At 41.3% G+C, this 16,612-nt stretch overlaps 1 protein-coding gene across 1 annotated transcript in view; it reads left to right on the forward strand.

Moving 5' to 3' along the window:
* LOC309566026 (uncharacterized protein) overlaps window positions 1–16,612 on the forward strand; it is a 62,064-nt gene that overhangs the window by 12,359 nt on the left and 33,093 nt on the right. Inside the window, exons 11-12 of the mRNA XM_082271045.1 lie at window positions 3,512–3,584; window positions 4,059–4,243. Coding sequence (XP_082127171.1) covers window positions 3,512–3,584; window positions 4,059–4,243 — 258 coding nt within the window. The remainder of the gene's footprint in view (window positions 1–3,511; window positions 3,585–4,058; window positions 4,244–16,612) is intronic.

Here is a 16,612-nt window from a genome sequence, read left to right on the forward strand (position 1 = left end):
ATTACAATGTTTGATTATTATTATAATTTTTTTTTTTTTTTACAATTTTTTTTTTCTTACAGAACAGGGAAGCCTGCAGCGCTGCGGGACACAGGGGGAGGGGGGGGGGCACAGTGAAAAGGGGGCACACGGGGAAGGGGGGGTCAGAAGCAGGCAGAATAGAGAGGGGTATGTGTCCGAAAAGGAATTACAGGAATGATGGCCTGTATCTGTGTCTCTCCCTGCAGCAGCTAAAAGCTGGCAAGAGGGGGAGAAACTGGCTTTCAGCTTTTGCAGAGAGCCGCACAGGGCTTCCTTCTGTAATTACCCCTCCGCCCGACCGCACCGATTCCCCATGCTGTTGGGGCCTCCCTGTGTGCCTGGACCCCCTACAGGAGGACTGGTGGTCCCCCCATCACCGGCCATGTGTGTAGAGATGTGCACAATGGAAAAATGTGTTTAATTTCGGATTCGTTTGTTAAAATAACTTTGTTTTGGCAATTTAGTTATATTAGAATAATTTGTTTTCGAACTTCATTTCCTATATTCTGATTTGTTCCACATATTTGTTATTTTTAAATCGATTCAAATAAATTAGAATTTTGCGTTTTGTTTTTTTTAAATACAAATTTCAGAAGATGGCTATATTCATTCTATTCAATTCAATTCTATTGTTTTTTCTTGTCTATTATTTTATTTTCTGTTCTTTTCTATTCTATTTTATTCTTTTCTTTAACCACTTTACCACTGAGTACCGTAGTACTACTGCGGAAAAGTGGCTCGTTATCGTCTGACGACGTAGTACTACGTCGTCAGACACCCCCCCTTCTCGGCGGCGCGCGCGCGCCGCCGGAGGCTCGCTCCCGCTGTTTTCAGTCACAGCGGGAGTCGGGCCAGGGGAGGAGCAGCGGCGATCACCGCCGCTCTTCCCTGATCGTCGGGGATCTAGTGTGGAGATCCGCCTGCTTGTGTAAACAAAGCGGGCGGATCTCCCAAGTGACAGGCAGGGTCAGATTGCAGGGTTCAGCATAGCTGAACCCTGGATCTGTCCTTGTGTCACTCAGTCACCTCCCCCCCCCACACGTCAGTAAGCACCAGGCATACATTAACCCCTCCCTCTCCAATAAAATTAACCCCTTCCCTGCCAGTGTCATTTTTACAGTAACAGTGCATATATATAGCACTGATTACTGCAGTAATGTCACTGGTACCCCCAAAAGTGTCAAAAATGTCAGTCAAGGGTCCGATCTGTTCGCCGCAATGTCGCAGTTCCGCAAAAAAAATCGCAGATCGCCGCCATTACGCGTTAAAAAAAAAAACACCAAAAATTACATAAATCTTTCCCTTTGTTAGTAAACGCAATAACTGTTGCGCAAACCAATCAAAATACGCTTATTGTGATTTTTTTTACCAAACATAGGTAGCAGAAAACAAATTGGCCAAAAATTTAAAAAAAATTAGATTTTTACATTTTTTTGGGGGGGAATTTCATATAAAAAAATGTTAAAAATATTGTTATTTTTTCAAAATAAACGCTCTTTTTTTGTTTATAGCGCAAAAAGTAAAAATCGCATAGGTGATCAAATACCACCAAAAGAAAGCTCTATTTGTGGGAAAAAAAGGACGTAAATTTCGTTTGGGTACGGCGTCGCACGACCGCGCAATTGTCAGTTAAATTCGCACAGTGCCGAATCGCAAAAAGTGGCCCAGACGTAAGACAGCAAAATGCTCTAGTGGTAAAGTGGTTAAAGTAGCCTAAGTGGGAATCATCTTATTTTACTTTATATACCTTATTGTATTTATTGCAATATGTTTCCGTTTCAAATTCACTTTTAAATTTGAATTCAGACTCATTTTTGAATTAGAAAAATTTGTTTTGTTATACATTATTAATAGGTAATAATTATAATAAGTTCATTACTATTGTGATTTAGAAATTTTGACACATCCAAATCTCTGAATACCGATAATTTTTTCTGAATTTCCGAATTCAGAAGCTTGTAATGAAATGAATCGTACATGTCTAAATGTGTGTACCGGACACTTCATATTAAATGTAACTCCAAAATATCTGCCAGTGATCATACTATACCTTTCTGAAGCCCTGTCTATGAATAGAGAGATAAAAAAACAATGTAACAATTAGGGATGAGCAAAATTGGGAGCATTCCATTCCCCAAATTTCAACATAAATCTGACAGTTTTGTGGACATTTTACCTTTTTTCTGAAATACATGTTAACTACGTCTGGACCGGAAGGTTTTACCCCCTTAAGACCAGGCCATTTTTTGCGATTTGGCACTGAGTTAATTTAATGGACAATTGCGCGGTCGTGCGATGCTGTACCCAAATAAAATTGATGTCCTTTTTTTCCCACAAATAGAGCTTTCTTTTTGTGGTTTTTTGATCACCTGTACGATTTTTATTTTTGTGCTATAAACATAAAAAGAGCGACAATTCTGAAAAAAAAAAAGAATATTATTCACCTTCTGTTAAATGACTTTCCCAATTAAAAAAAATGTAAAAATCTATTTTTTTTCATTATTTTAGGCCAATTTGTATTCGGCTACATATTTTTGGTAAAACAAATTCCCAATAAGCGTATTTTGATTGGTTTGCGCAAAAGTTACCGGGTCTAAAAGCTAGGTGAAAGATTTATGTTATTTTTATTTTTTTTTAGTAATTTAATTTTTAGTAATGGTGGCGATCAGCGATTTTTAGTGGGACTGCGACATTGCGGCGGACACATCGGACCCCTAACTGATCATTTCGACTTTTTTGGGGGGACCAGTGACATTACTATAGTAATCAGTGCTAAAAATATGCACTGTTACTGTAATGACAACACTGCAGGGAAGCCAGGGGCGATCAAAGGGTTAAATGTGAACCTAGGGGGTGTTTTCTAACTGCGAGGGGGATGGGCTTGTGAAATCAACACAGAAACCTGTGATCCTGGATAGGAGGATCACAGGCGCTCTGTGCTCATTCCAGACAGAACAACAGTCTGCTGGGTTTACAACTGCAGACCATTATTCTCTCTCCACGGGGAGCGATTGTGGGTGCCCGGCTGTAATCGCAGCCGTGGATTGGCTTCCCCGCTGCCTAATGGGTGCGTGATCGTGTGCCCCCAGGAACCGACGTATAGCTACGTCGGTTTGCGCAGCCGAGCCAGCCTGCCGCAGTATATCTGTGGCGGGCGGTCGGCAAGTGGTTAATGTGGAATGTAAAATTAAGGTAATTTTTGGAGGTTTTATGGTTCCGTTGGCTCTAAATGGCTCCTGGGATCTGTTCCCACTCACAGCCCTGATCCCCTTTAATGCCATTTTGAGCTACTGTACATGTGCAATAACTCACAATAATTTGATGTTGTCATCCTGGGACATGACCCGAGACACATCATTAGCTGGACAGAGGGGTAAGACCTGGGACGGCACCGGAAAATCCAGAACAGTGTGCATGTATGTGATTGAATAGTTGATGGAGAATGCTCTCTTACTCTGGTCACAATTAAATTGTTTTTTTTATTTTCCAGACAATTATCCCGAGGAGGAGAAGAAACTCAGCAAAACCATGATGAAATACTGGGCAAATTTTGCTCGAACAGGGTAAGGCCAGTGACTTCTCTCCCTCATAAGGCAAGAAGTGAAATCTGCTCATTGAAAATACAGTAATACAATTCCAACCGGGAATCCAACACTACTCTACTCCATTTTGGCTGAACTGAGCTGAGCTTCTAAATTCTCATTAGAGGGATCACCAGCAACAGGAAGGAGATCCTGATTCCTCTGTTTAGATCTTTATATCACTAGAGGGATCGCCAGCAGGAGGAAGGAGGTCCTGATTCCTTTGAATAGATTTTTTATATCACTTAGAGGGGTCACCTGAAGGAAGAAGGTAATGATTCCTCCTATATTGATATTTGTATCACTGTAGGGATCACCAGTAGGAGGAAGGAGGTCCTGATTTCTCTATATAGTAGTCACCAGCAAGTGGCAGACTGGATGGACATTTTTCTCTGCCCTTACTCTTCTATGTTTCTAATGCTTAGTAAAAATATAATCTCCTACCTCTCTCCGCAGTGACCCAAACGGACCTGGCTTAGCTCGTTGGCCGCAGTACAGCCAGAATGAAGATTATCTGCAGATTGATATTCGGCAGAAAGCCGCTCAGAGGCTGAAGGACAGAAAATTCCACTTTTGGACCAAGGTTCTTCCCGAGAAGATCCAGAAGATGTCAAAGGAGACCGGAGAGCACATCGAGCTGTAGAACTGTAGAACCTTCCAGATCATCCCTGGAAAACATTTGTAGCACTGTCCCCTTGAGGCCTGCTGGATTTCACACTTACGGGTCCCCCTGGGTTACCATTAGCAACCCTAACATTAGCAGTCTCTCACTTTCCTTGGCTCATTCAATAAACAGTCCAGGAGTATGTAGTTGTTTTGTGTTTTATTGCTCAATTAGGGATGGGAGAAGGGAATAGTGGGATTCTCCGAATTAACTATGCACAAGATTTGAGGACTTCTATCTATTGGCACAGACAGGCTGTTGATCCACCTTGCCACTGAGGTGAATTTTAGTCTCTTTAAATAAGACGGCTTGATGAACTAAGTTTATTTTCAGGACACTCTCCTCAGTATCCTCTTTCTTGCTTGCTGATACCCGTCCACTGACTATCCTACTCCTGGAGTGGCCCCCCTCAGGTCAGGCCCCTTGACACGATCCCCCATACTCATGATACTGCTTTTCCAGGGTCTCCAGTGTCTCCCCCTCAGTCAGCTCTTCTGGACCTCTGGGTTCAGCTCCATTCCTCTGGCCCTCAGGACGACCCCCTCAGGCCACCTGCCACTGCTACAGAGGAGGAGGCAGCTGCCACACTCCCTCCGGGACTCTGATCTCCAGCCAAAGACCCTGCAGCACATGTTCTCCTTGCTTTTATACAGTATCCCAAAATGCACCAAGGGGACCTGCCCCTGCCAATCACCAGGACTATACCAAAGCCTATGCATCCATTTGTAAGGTTTCCTCTCCCTGTCCAACATGCTTCCCTATTGGATCAGTGTGAAACACTCTCTAGACATAATGAATCGCATACTGAGCACAATGAGCAGACCTCAATAACTGATCCTGCTCTCCAATAAGCAGAGAGCAATATATAGTTACCTGCTGCTCCTCTGATAGGCAGGCAGATTATAGTTTTATAATCTATTATCATCAGATTATAGAGTCTACTCAATAAAGAGAGAATTACTGGAAATTGAAAAGGGAATTTCAAACTTAAGGCCAAAGTAGCAGAGTTGGAATAATTCTCCCATTCAGCTGCACTACTTCTGTCTAAAGTTTAAAATTCTCATCAGAATTCCCTGCAATTCTAAAGTGTCAAATGTGCTCAGGTGTGACCATACAAAAAAATGTAATATGTAAATATAAATAAAGTGCAAGGTGTAAATAAGTTCGATAAAACCTAATTATACTATCTGGTATAATTAGGTTTTATGGTACTTATTTACACCTTGCACTTTATTTATATTTACATATTACAATTTTTGTATGGTCATACCTGAGCTCATTTGACACTTTATTCACATGTCTTTGAATTCAGCCCTCTGCAGGGTGATAATTTTAATTTCCATCAAACGAAGTGGCATCCTTTCCTTCCTACCACACTACCCAGTCCATATCAGTATAGATCCTAACAAATTACCCAGTCCATACCAGTATGGATCCTAACACATTACCCAGTCCAAACCAGTATAGATCCAAACACATTACCCAGTCCATACCAGTATAAATCCTAACACATTACCCAATCCATACCAGTATAGATCCTAACACATTACCCAGTCCATACCAGTATAGATCCTAACACATTACCCAGTCCATATCAGTATAGATCCACATTACCCATTCCATATCAGTATAGATCCTAACACATTACCCAGTCCATACCAGTATGGATCCTAACACATTACCCAGTCCATATCAGTATAGATTCGAACACATTACCCAGTCCATATCACTATAGATCCTAACACATTACCCAGTCCATACCAGTATAGATCCTAACACATTACCCAGTCCATACCAGTATAGATCCTAATACATTACCCAGTCCATATCAGTATAGATCCTAACACATTACCCAGTCCATACCAGTATAGATCCTAACACATTACCCAGTCCATACCAGTATAGATCCTAACACATTACCCAGTCCATATTAGTATAGATCCACATTACCCATTCCATACCAGTATAGATCCTAACACATTACCCAGTCCATACCAGTATGGATCCTAACACATTACCCAGTCCATATCAGTATAGATCCTAACACATTACCCAGTCCATACCAGTATAGATCCTAACACATTACCCAGTCCATATTAGTATAGATCCACATTACCAATTCCATATCAGTATAGATCCTAACACATTACCCAGTCCATACCAGTATGGATCCTAACACATTACCCAGTCCATATCAGTATAGATCCTAACACATTACCCAGTCCATACCAGTATAGATCCTAACACATTACCCAGTCCATATCAGTATAGATCCTAACACATTACCCAGTCCATATCAGTATAGATCCTAACACATTACCCAGTCCATACCAGTATAGATCCTAACACATTACCCAGTCCATACCAGTATAGATATCCAGCATGAGATTTTCCCCATTGAGATCTGTTCTCAAAGTGTTCCTTTCATTTTTTTTGAGCAGTGTATATATGTATACATATATATATATACACAGACAGACACACACACACAGACAGACACACACACAAAAGGATGTGGACATACATTTATCTAGAGCTAGAAAATGTATATCTATGTATTAATTAGGTGTAGAAAATTATATCTATAATAAAACATTATTAATAGTAATAATAATAATGTAAAAACATTGCATGCTATGTAGAGAAGGATCGGTGAGTATGAGAATAGCATATCATGCACCTCCTATGGCATAACAGCTCCTCTCCCTTTGTTACTTTTCTCTTGTAACTTTGTTTAAAAAAAAAAAAAAAGGAAAATAAAGGTAATGGTCATAGGCTCACTTCGCCACAAGATGGTGATCGGTTCCAGACCACAGGCACATAATAGAGGCCGTGGAGTGTGTGCTCTGCTCCTCCTGCTGGCAGATTTTGGGATGTGCACCGTGCTGATGCCCTGCCAACATCGACACATTAAATTTGCGACACAACAGGCGGGAAGAGTGAGCGCACACCGGAAGAGGGTGAGTGGGGGAGGGGAGCACGGGAGAGGAGGAGAGACAATCTGCTGCCAGAACTACAACTCCCAGCTGAGGTGAGAGCGACCTGGGGCATGCTACATTGTGTGGAACACAATACAAAAAAACAAAAAAACGGTAACAGGCAGCCTAATTAACGGGCCGGGAAAAGGTAAATTACCTGGGGCAGGCTCTTATTTGCCGGGATTGTCCTGGCAAAAACTGGACAGTTGGCAGGTATGTACTCCTGCTCCTGGCCCTTTCAGCTGCCTTTGACACAGTGGATCACCCCTCAAAAAACTCCACTCCTTTGGTTTCCATGACTGTACTCTTTGCTGGTTCTCCTCCTACTTGTCCTATATGGTGCTTCCATTAGTGAGATTTACCTTCTCTATTTGTCCTGTTTTCTGTCGTCGTTGAAGCATTACTTACAATTCTACTTCCTCCTCTCCTCTTCCTTTCTCTGTTTGGCTCCCCCAAGCTTCTGTTCTCAATCTACCCCTTCTCCCTGGGTCAGGTATTTGCCTCCCATGACTTCCAATACCATCTCTACACTGACGACACCCAAATTTACCTCTCTACCCCTCAGCTCACTCCTTTAGTCTTCTCATGTATCACTAATTTACTAACAGACATATCAGCCTGGATGTCACACCACTTCCTCAAAATCAATCTATCCAAAACTGAGCTCATATTATTTCCTTCCCCATGTGCCTCTTCCCGTGATTTCTCTATCAAGATTGATGGCACAACTATCAACCCCTCCCCACATGCCAAGGCTCTAGGTGTAATCCTAGACTCTGAACTCTCCCTTCGTCTCCACATCAAATCGCTGTTCAAATCTTGTAGCCTCGACCTCCGCAACATCTCCAAAATACGCCCCTTCCTAACCAATGACATCAAAAAGCTTCTAATTCACTCCCCAGTTATCTCCTGCCTCGGCTATTGCAACTCCCTCCTCATGGGAACTCTGCACCTGGTACTGCCTATATCTCCCATCAGGATTTTGTGCCACTATATTCTGCACCTGAGGGCTTTCTGCATGGACTTTTATTTTAGCCTATCTGACATGGACCTTTTCTCTACATGAGTTCATTTACATGTTAGTTTTATATATCTGTTTCTAGCGCTACACTTTTTGTTTTACATTTGATTTACCAAATGATCTGAAATTTTCTGAATATGTTGGCATAGACAGAATCTTCTATGTGTGTGAAGTCTAGGGGAAATTGGTTAACATCTAAACTCCTTTTTGTACATTAAGCCACATTAAGCTCCCCCCAAAAAAAGAGCTTAATGTCCCTAGTTTTCCTTATGGGAGACCAAAATCCATTAAACTTCTTGGATAGGTTTGGGAAGTCTGACTGTGCAAAGTTTCAAGACAATTAATTGAGGTTTAGGCACATTATGGTACATTAAGCTCTTTTACATTAAGCTGTTCACATTAAATGTTTTAGGATTGCAAAAATAGCTTAATGTAAATAATGTTTGCTGTGATTTACCAAATGAGCTGAAGTTTTCAGAATAGAATGGCATAGATAAAGTTTGGAGGAAATTGGTTATTATCTATTATCTCTTTTTTGTACGTTAAGCCACATTAAGCTCCCCAAAAAAAGAGCTTAATGTCCCTACTTTTCCTTGTGGGAGACCAAAATGCATGAAACCTCTAGGATAGATTAAGAAAGTTAAAAACTTAGGCTGTGAAAAGTTTCAGGTCAATTGATTAAGGTTTAGGCACGTTATTACATGTTAAGCTACATTAAGCCATTTTCACATTAAATGTTTTAGGATGTCCCCGGATCTTGTATTTGAACCGTATCAGTCAGGAGACCCACCTTTTGTCCAAAGACCCCAGTTTAGCCATTTCTAGGTAGGCAAGGGGTTTGTTGTCCGTAAAGACCTCTATTGTGGCCCCTGTGAGTTACTCTGCAAATTTCTCTGTGATGGCCCATACTAAAGCCAGCAACTCCATTTTGAAGGAGCTGTGTTTATGTGGATTCCCATTAGTGGGCTACAGACAGACTTCTTTTGCACCAGAACCATGGGGGCAGCCCATGGACTATGGCTCTCTCGAATTTTCCCGCTCTGGAAAATGTTGCAGATTAAGTAATTTAAATCCTGGCACAGTACTCACGAGTCACGACCCATGGCGGAGCGCCAGTGGGTGGTGGGCAAGTATGGGTTCTAATATTTCCCCTTGCGGGGGTTTTCTGAATGGGATTGCTGTTTGCTCTATAGTAACCCTTTAACCCTTTCTTTATGTAGAATTTCTACTTTATATGGCAACCCTTTGTGTCAGAAACAACTGGTGGTATAATATTTGATTACCGCTTTTATACCTGTTATTAATGTTTTAATGTTCCACCTGTCTCGTGGAGCCTATTGTTGAAAACTTTCAAAAAAAAATATTGAAACAGAAATCCTGGCACAGGGCTGGGGGAATATGGCGGTGCCGCTCCTGGATGGGAGGAGCGGCCTCGTGTGGATCTGGTAGTCGATTTCCTCTGTGCAGCTGTAGTCTTCCGGGGTGGTAGCAAAGACCAATTTTATTTCAAAATTGCCCATGATTATACCACAGTCATGATTTTATATTGCAATGTATATATATATATATATATATATATATATATATATATCTATATATATTTTATATATAAATAGAAATACATGTTTTGGTTATTATTTTTTATTGATTATTTTTATTGATATTATTATTATTATTATTATACAATTTCATATAAAAGTGCATAAATGAAAATAATCACCACTATAAAATCATGCTTATAAATGTCCCAACACCATAACTATGTGCTTCTAGTGCTGTTTAAATAAATCATGCTTATGTTAAGCCACTACTGTTAAATTTCATATACAGTCCACTTTAATTCAAATCTTCCTCAGTGATGTGTCTTTTCTAAAAAAAACACCAGTGCTCCTATGCCAACCATTCTTGTGCTCCCCATCCCATCAGGTGGGCTCTCACCTTAATAAATGTGACCAAACAGTTTAGTGTGGTCAATACCCGCTTTTGCCCCTCTGGGACTCAATGGGAAATATGCAGTAAGTATGTTCCTCTATCTGCCCTGTACTTCACTTTCCTGGTTTCCTCATACCATAGTGTAGATCAGCCATATACATATATATATATAAAAAAAAAAGAATTGCCATACTATAGTGCTTATCTCATTTTAAAAACACTATACCTTATTATCCAATCCTCCAATGTTTGCACTTACATTTAACAGGGGCTTCCAGCGCACCAAACTATTCCTGCATAAAAGTGTATAAAGTTTAAAAAAATCGCTAATGGCTGAGATCATCTGTATGGTTTGAATTGCCCTAGCTGTCAGACTCAGAGCGGCGTGACATCAGATGCCCCTTCCCCTATGAGTTATGCCCCAGGGTCACATTTCTTTCTCAGGGGAATTGATTGAGTTGGTGGTGGGGGGAGGAGGGGCATGTACAGGAAGTCAGAACTGAATTCTGAATGGTAGATATATGTCAATATTGTTTGGGTTGTGACAAGAAAAGCAAATTTTAGGGGAGAGACATTGGGCTCAAAAGCGTTAAGGGTTTTGTGGGAGGAGTCTATAAAGGGCAGCACACAGCCAGCCAGCAGTGTGAGAGAACTATGGGCTGTTTGTCTACTGAAATGTTGCTGGGTTACTTGTGACCCTTTTTTGGACTCCTGGAGCAGGCGAGGACTTTGAACCCTGTTGGGGGCCAAGTGTATGCTGGTGGTGAGCCAAGTTTTGTAATAGCGTTTATAGACTGTTTTTTGCTGAAGATAAGTTTCTTTGCTTGCACTTTTTATATGAGAAATGAAAACTGTTTGCTTTTACAATGATACAGCTGGCAGATGATCTGGACTCCAGAATGTCACAACAGGTAGTGGCTGCAAAGAGGCTGCAGGAGATCAGCAGCACTGAGAATTAACAAAGGATCAAAATAGGTGAAACTAAGGATTTTTTTTAGCCTCCTTCTTACTGGGCCATCTTCAAAAGACATCCTCTGCAGGAGGTGGAATATTGGGGGTTATGGCTGCAGCAGTATGCCATAACCCCAGTTTTGTTTTTGTTTTTTTGCCCGGCCCGGCAATCCTTTAAACGATAAAAGTGGTGAAAACGGCAGATTGGCCTTTGGATCACTTTTAGAAAGAGGGGTGCCCCCCCACTTCCGCTTTCCAGTGGTTTTCGGGTTTACCTGGCGGACTGGGAAGCCTGCAAACCGATCCAGTGGTTGCAGCTGCTGGTCACAGAGATGAGCGGAGGAAAGATGGCTTCCGCTCATCTCTATGGCCTAGGAGGACCAGAGTGACGTCATGACGTCACATTCGGCTCTGACCCAATGTAAAAAAGACCACTTTTTTAAAGCATTAGATCAATGTGTTTTTTTTTTTATCTCTCCATAAAGCGAACCTGTCATCGCCTATTTCTATCACAACGATTGTTTACATTCTTTGTGATAGTAATAAAAGTGATCAAAAACATTTTTTTAAAAGAGATGCAGTTATAGGGGTTATAGGAGGAGTCCCTTTATATTGCAATTTAAGCAGTGATTTCTGCAGCTAGCCAATTTCTCCCATGTAAGGAGTAAGTATCTCCCATGGTTAAGAGAAGTGGGATTTATCTTTCATTTTTTGGATAGTGTAGGATCCACTGAAAATGGGGTGGTGGGCTTAAGCATGGTATGGCCATATGGTGTGACTTATGGGCCATACACACTATACAATTGTCTTTAGATTTACCAAAACCATATAATATGAAGTCAAAACTAAACACTTTCAATTTGTATGCAATCTGGCAGGCCCCTGCACTACATAGTAAAGGTAAATCTAAAGGAAATCTAACAACAAAAGTTGTATGATGTGTATCCAGCTTAAGGCTGGACCTACATGGGTTGAATATCGAAAGAATTTTCTTTAGAAAATCAGAAATTTTGTGATCCGATGGTGTCACCATTGTTTTCGAAATTCGACCAAACAAGCTTTCAATTTCACCCCATGTTGCTACAGAAAACAATTTTCATAGCTAAGAATCTTCCTTTCTTTCCATAAATTTTCTTTCCTTACACTCGTGTATTTCTTTTTCGATTTTATTTCTTGCACGATTCTCCCATCATTGATTAGAAAATTGTTAGTTTTTCAAAAAATTTCCAACATTCGATGGCTGCACGAAAATTGGCCGTTGCTGCAGCCCACTAACAGTGCGAAATTCGAGCGAAAATACTTAGATAAGATTTTTGAAAGAGAATTCTTTCCAAATTCGACCCATGTACGGCTAGCCTAAGTCCCCATATTTTACCATTAAGATCAGGTGTTTTTAGGTAGCCTTGTAAGATTTGAAAAGTAACTCCGTTTGTATTAGTGCAGTATTCTCTGTGGTTTTATATCTATATTATATATATATATATATATATATATATATAAACCTGTTGCCGGTTAGAAGAGCCAGGAGGCGGACAGCCAGATCCTTGGCAATCATTAATCTGTACTTTGCTGTTTGCACTGACCACAATTCGCTCTGTGTCCTTTCACACACACAGGAGGTAGCCCATGATCTGATTGATTGGATCTCTGTCAGATTAAACGTTATTGGAATACACAAAATACACAAACATGGGAGCGCTGCTTCGGATCCTTTTCTTGTGCTGCGCCATCCAGGGGAGCCATGGGACGGGTGAGACCTCACAGGGCCATTTCACCCAGAAGCAATGTTTTTATTAAATCCTCTGACAGTCTTTTCTATCTCTGCACTCCCGTTACGCCCATCATGATTACCATACTTTTGTTATTTACATCATGAATACAAATATATAGCGTGTAACAGGATTGCAGTGTCTGGGATCAGATCCAAGAAACATGGAGAGATCTCACTACTGCAGACTGCAAACAAATCCTACGGCTGATTTATATCTGAACTATCACTTTACTTCGTAATCCTGATTTGTAATTGTAAGACTGTGCAATTCATTTGTATATGTAGGGAATCTGTTATATACAGTACTGTATGTGGAGCTTTGTTACTGCCGCTCATTATCATAATAGTCATAAAAGACACTGTATTCTTTGTAGAGTTTGTGTCCTAAAAAAAAAAAAAAAAGTTTTGGCTTTGAGAAACACTTTGGTGTATTTTTCTTTTTTTAATTTTTATTATTTTTTAAAACATTATGAAAATACCATAATCATACAATAAATAAAATAAAACATAATTTGTGCTTCTAAACTGCACATACGTTAATTCTGTGAGAATGGAAGCAAAAATAGAATGTTACTAGGTTATTTCCTATCCAGGTTACATTTTAATGATTCATACAGAATACTATGAATCAGGTAAATACCCCATTACGATCACTAAATGGAGTTAATGGTCATAGGAAATGAATAATTAGCTATTATGTTTGTCAGCTCCATCTAGTGGCATTAATGGGGTATTTTCCTTAACCACTCTTCTCACAGAACAAATGTACACTGCTCAAATAAATAAAAGGAACACTTTTTAATCAAGAGTATAGCATCAAGTCAAATAAATTCCTGGGATATTGATCTTGTCAGTTAGGTAGCAGAGGGGGTTGGTAATTAGAGCCAGCTGCTTTAGCGGTAATGAAATTAACAAAAGGGACACTACATAGGCAACAGTGAGACAACCTCTAAAACAGAACGATATTACAGGTGAGGCCACTGAATTTTTTTTTTCCCCTACTCCATCTTTTCTGACTGTTTTCACTAGTTTTGCATTTGGCTAGGGTCGGTGTCACTACTGGTAGCATGAGGCGATACCTGGACCCTATAGAGGTTGCACAGGCAGTCCAAGTCCTCCAGGATGGCACATCAATACATGCCATTGCCAGAAGGTTTGCTGTATCTCCCAGCACAGTCTCAAGAGCATGGAGGAGATTCCAGGAGACAGGCAGTTACTCTAGGAGAGCTGGACAGGGCCATAGAAGGTCCTTAACCCATGAGCAGGAAAGGTATCTGCTCCTTTGTGCAAGGAGGAACAGGATGAGCACTGCCAGAGCCCTACAAAATGACCTCCAGCAGGCCACTGGTGTGAATGTCTCTGACCAAACAATCAGAAACAGACTTTGTGAGCGTGGCCTGAGGGCCTGATGTCCTCTAGTAGGCCCTGTGCTCACTGCCTGGCACTTTGGAGCTTGATTGGCATTTGCCATTGAACACCAGAATTGGCAGGTCCACCACTGGCACCCTGTGATTTTCACAGATGAGAGCAGGTTCATCCTGAGCACATGTGAGGGTTTGGAGAAGCCATGGAGAACATTATGCTGCCTGTAACATTGTTCAGCATGACCGGTTTGGTGGTGGGTCAGTGATGGTCTGGGGAGGCATATCCATGGAGGGATGCACAGACCTCTACAGACTAGACAATGGCACCCTGACTGCCATTAGGTATTGGGATGAAATCCTTGGACCCATTGTCAGACCCTACGCTGGTGCAGTGGGTCCTGGGTTCCTCCTGGTGCATGATAATGCCCGGCCTCATGTGGCGAGAGTATGCAGCCAGTTCCTGGAGGATGAAGGAATACCTTCATCCTCCTATACCATTGAATGGCCCCTCATGTGACCTAAATCCAATAGAACACCTCTGGGACATTATGTTTTGGTCCATCTGACGCCGCCAGGTTGCACCTCAGTCTGTTCAGGAGCTCAGTGATGCCCTGGTCCAGATCTGGGAGAAAATACCCCAGGACACCATCTGTCGTCTCAAAAGGAGCACGCCCGACTTTGATCAGGCATGCAAACAAGCACGTGGGGGCCATACAAACTATTGATGACCATTTTGAGTTGCTACAATGAAATTTCACAAAACGGACTAGCCTACTGCATCATTTTTTCACTTTGATTTTATGGGTGTCTTTGAATTCAGCCCTCTGTAGGGTGATCATTTTCATTTCCACCAAACGATGTGGAATCCTTTCATTCCTAACACATTACCCAGTCCATACCAGTATAGATATCCAGCATGAGATGTTTTCCCTATTAAGATCTGATGTGTTTTCAAAGTGTTTCTTTAATGTTTTTGAGCAGTGTATATAGAGTTTCACAGGAGGAATAGCTCTGTGGGTTTTTTTTGTTTTTTTTTTTTAACATCCCTTGAAAGCAAACCTTCACCCAAAATGGAAAATTGCCATCACTCTTTTCCTCCCCCAGCCCCTAACATATCAGCACTTTTTTTTTTTTTTTTTTTTCAAGGAATGGGGCTTTTTATTATATAGATACCTGCTCCTGCTTCCTCAATTCCTGCCTAGTTGAGAATGAATGGAGTGCACTTGCCCTGCCCCTGTATTGCCGTGTCTTGCACATGTACAGTGGGGAGCCGGCTGTGAGAAAGTCCCAGCCAGCTCCCAAATAAAACCTAATTTGTACCATTAAACTGCACATATATTATATCTGTGCTAATGGGGCAAACATAAAATGTTACTAGGTTATTTCCTCCCCAGGTTAAATTTTAATGATTCTCACAGAATAAAATGAATCAGGTAAATACCCCATTAGGATCACTAGATGAAGCTGATGGTCATAGGAAATAAATAATTATTTATTATGTTTGTCAGCTCCATCTAGTTGCAATAATGGGGTATTTTCCTGAAACACTCTTTACACAGAACAAATGTACATGACCAATGTAGAATAGATGTCACCCCCAAACTCTTAGGCTGCTTAAAGCCAAAGGCTCCACCCCCATGCCATAAACCTTTCCCTTTACCTAAATAATTGAGACCACACCGTGCTTGGAGTTAATTGGCCACAGCAGCCATTTTATTAACCCTTTTACCTTAAAATTAACATAAGGAGAAAAAACATTCCTTACAAACATAAAACAATCAGTCATTAGGCCTGTTGGTCTTTGAGGCTCCTCCAAATAATTCCAAATCCTGCATTGCGGGACCTGTGCCCTGATAGGCCTCCAGCCGCGTCACCGGCTCGGAGACAAACCACTCCCCGCAGTGCCACCATTTTGAATTCCATTTAAACTGACATTAAATGGAATGCACCATAGGTACCCATACCAACGATGAGTCCCAACCATACCCTTATCCTAAACTGTTCACCTCCCCCGCCAGCAAAGACCAACAAAACGCCCAGCTGCCATGACAATATAAAATTCCCCCAGAAAGGACAGAAAGCACAAAAGACATGAATCAAAATCAACCATAACAGTCCCAGAAATTAGGGAGGGTGGGTGGGAAGCTTCTTCTTCCTTCGTCCGTTGAACTTCCACTGACCTCCAATCTGAGGGGCCACCCCTCCTAACTGTACCTCAACCCCTCCCAAACCTGATACACCAATCCCTGAATACCCCCCAACTCAAAACAATTTAATTTAACTCACACCTGCCCTGTCTCCCCTCTTCACATGGTCATGTCTGCCCTGC

Source organism: Pelophylax lessonae, assembly GCF_965119305.1.
Source record: "Pelophylax lessonae genome assembly, chromosome: 10".
Lineage (NCBI taxonomy): Eukaryota > Metazoa > Chordata > Amphibia > Anura > Ranidae > Pelophylax > Pelophylax lessonae.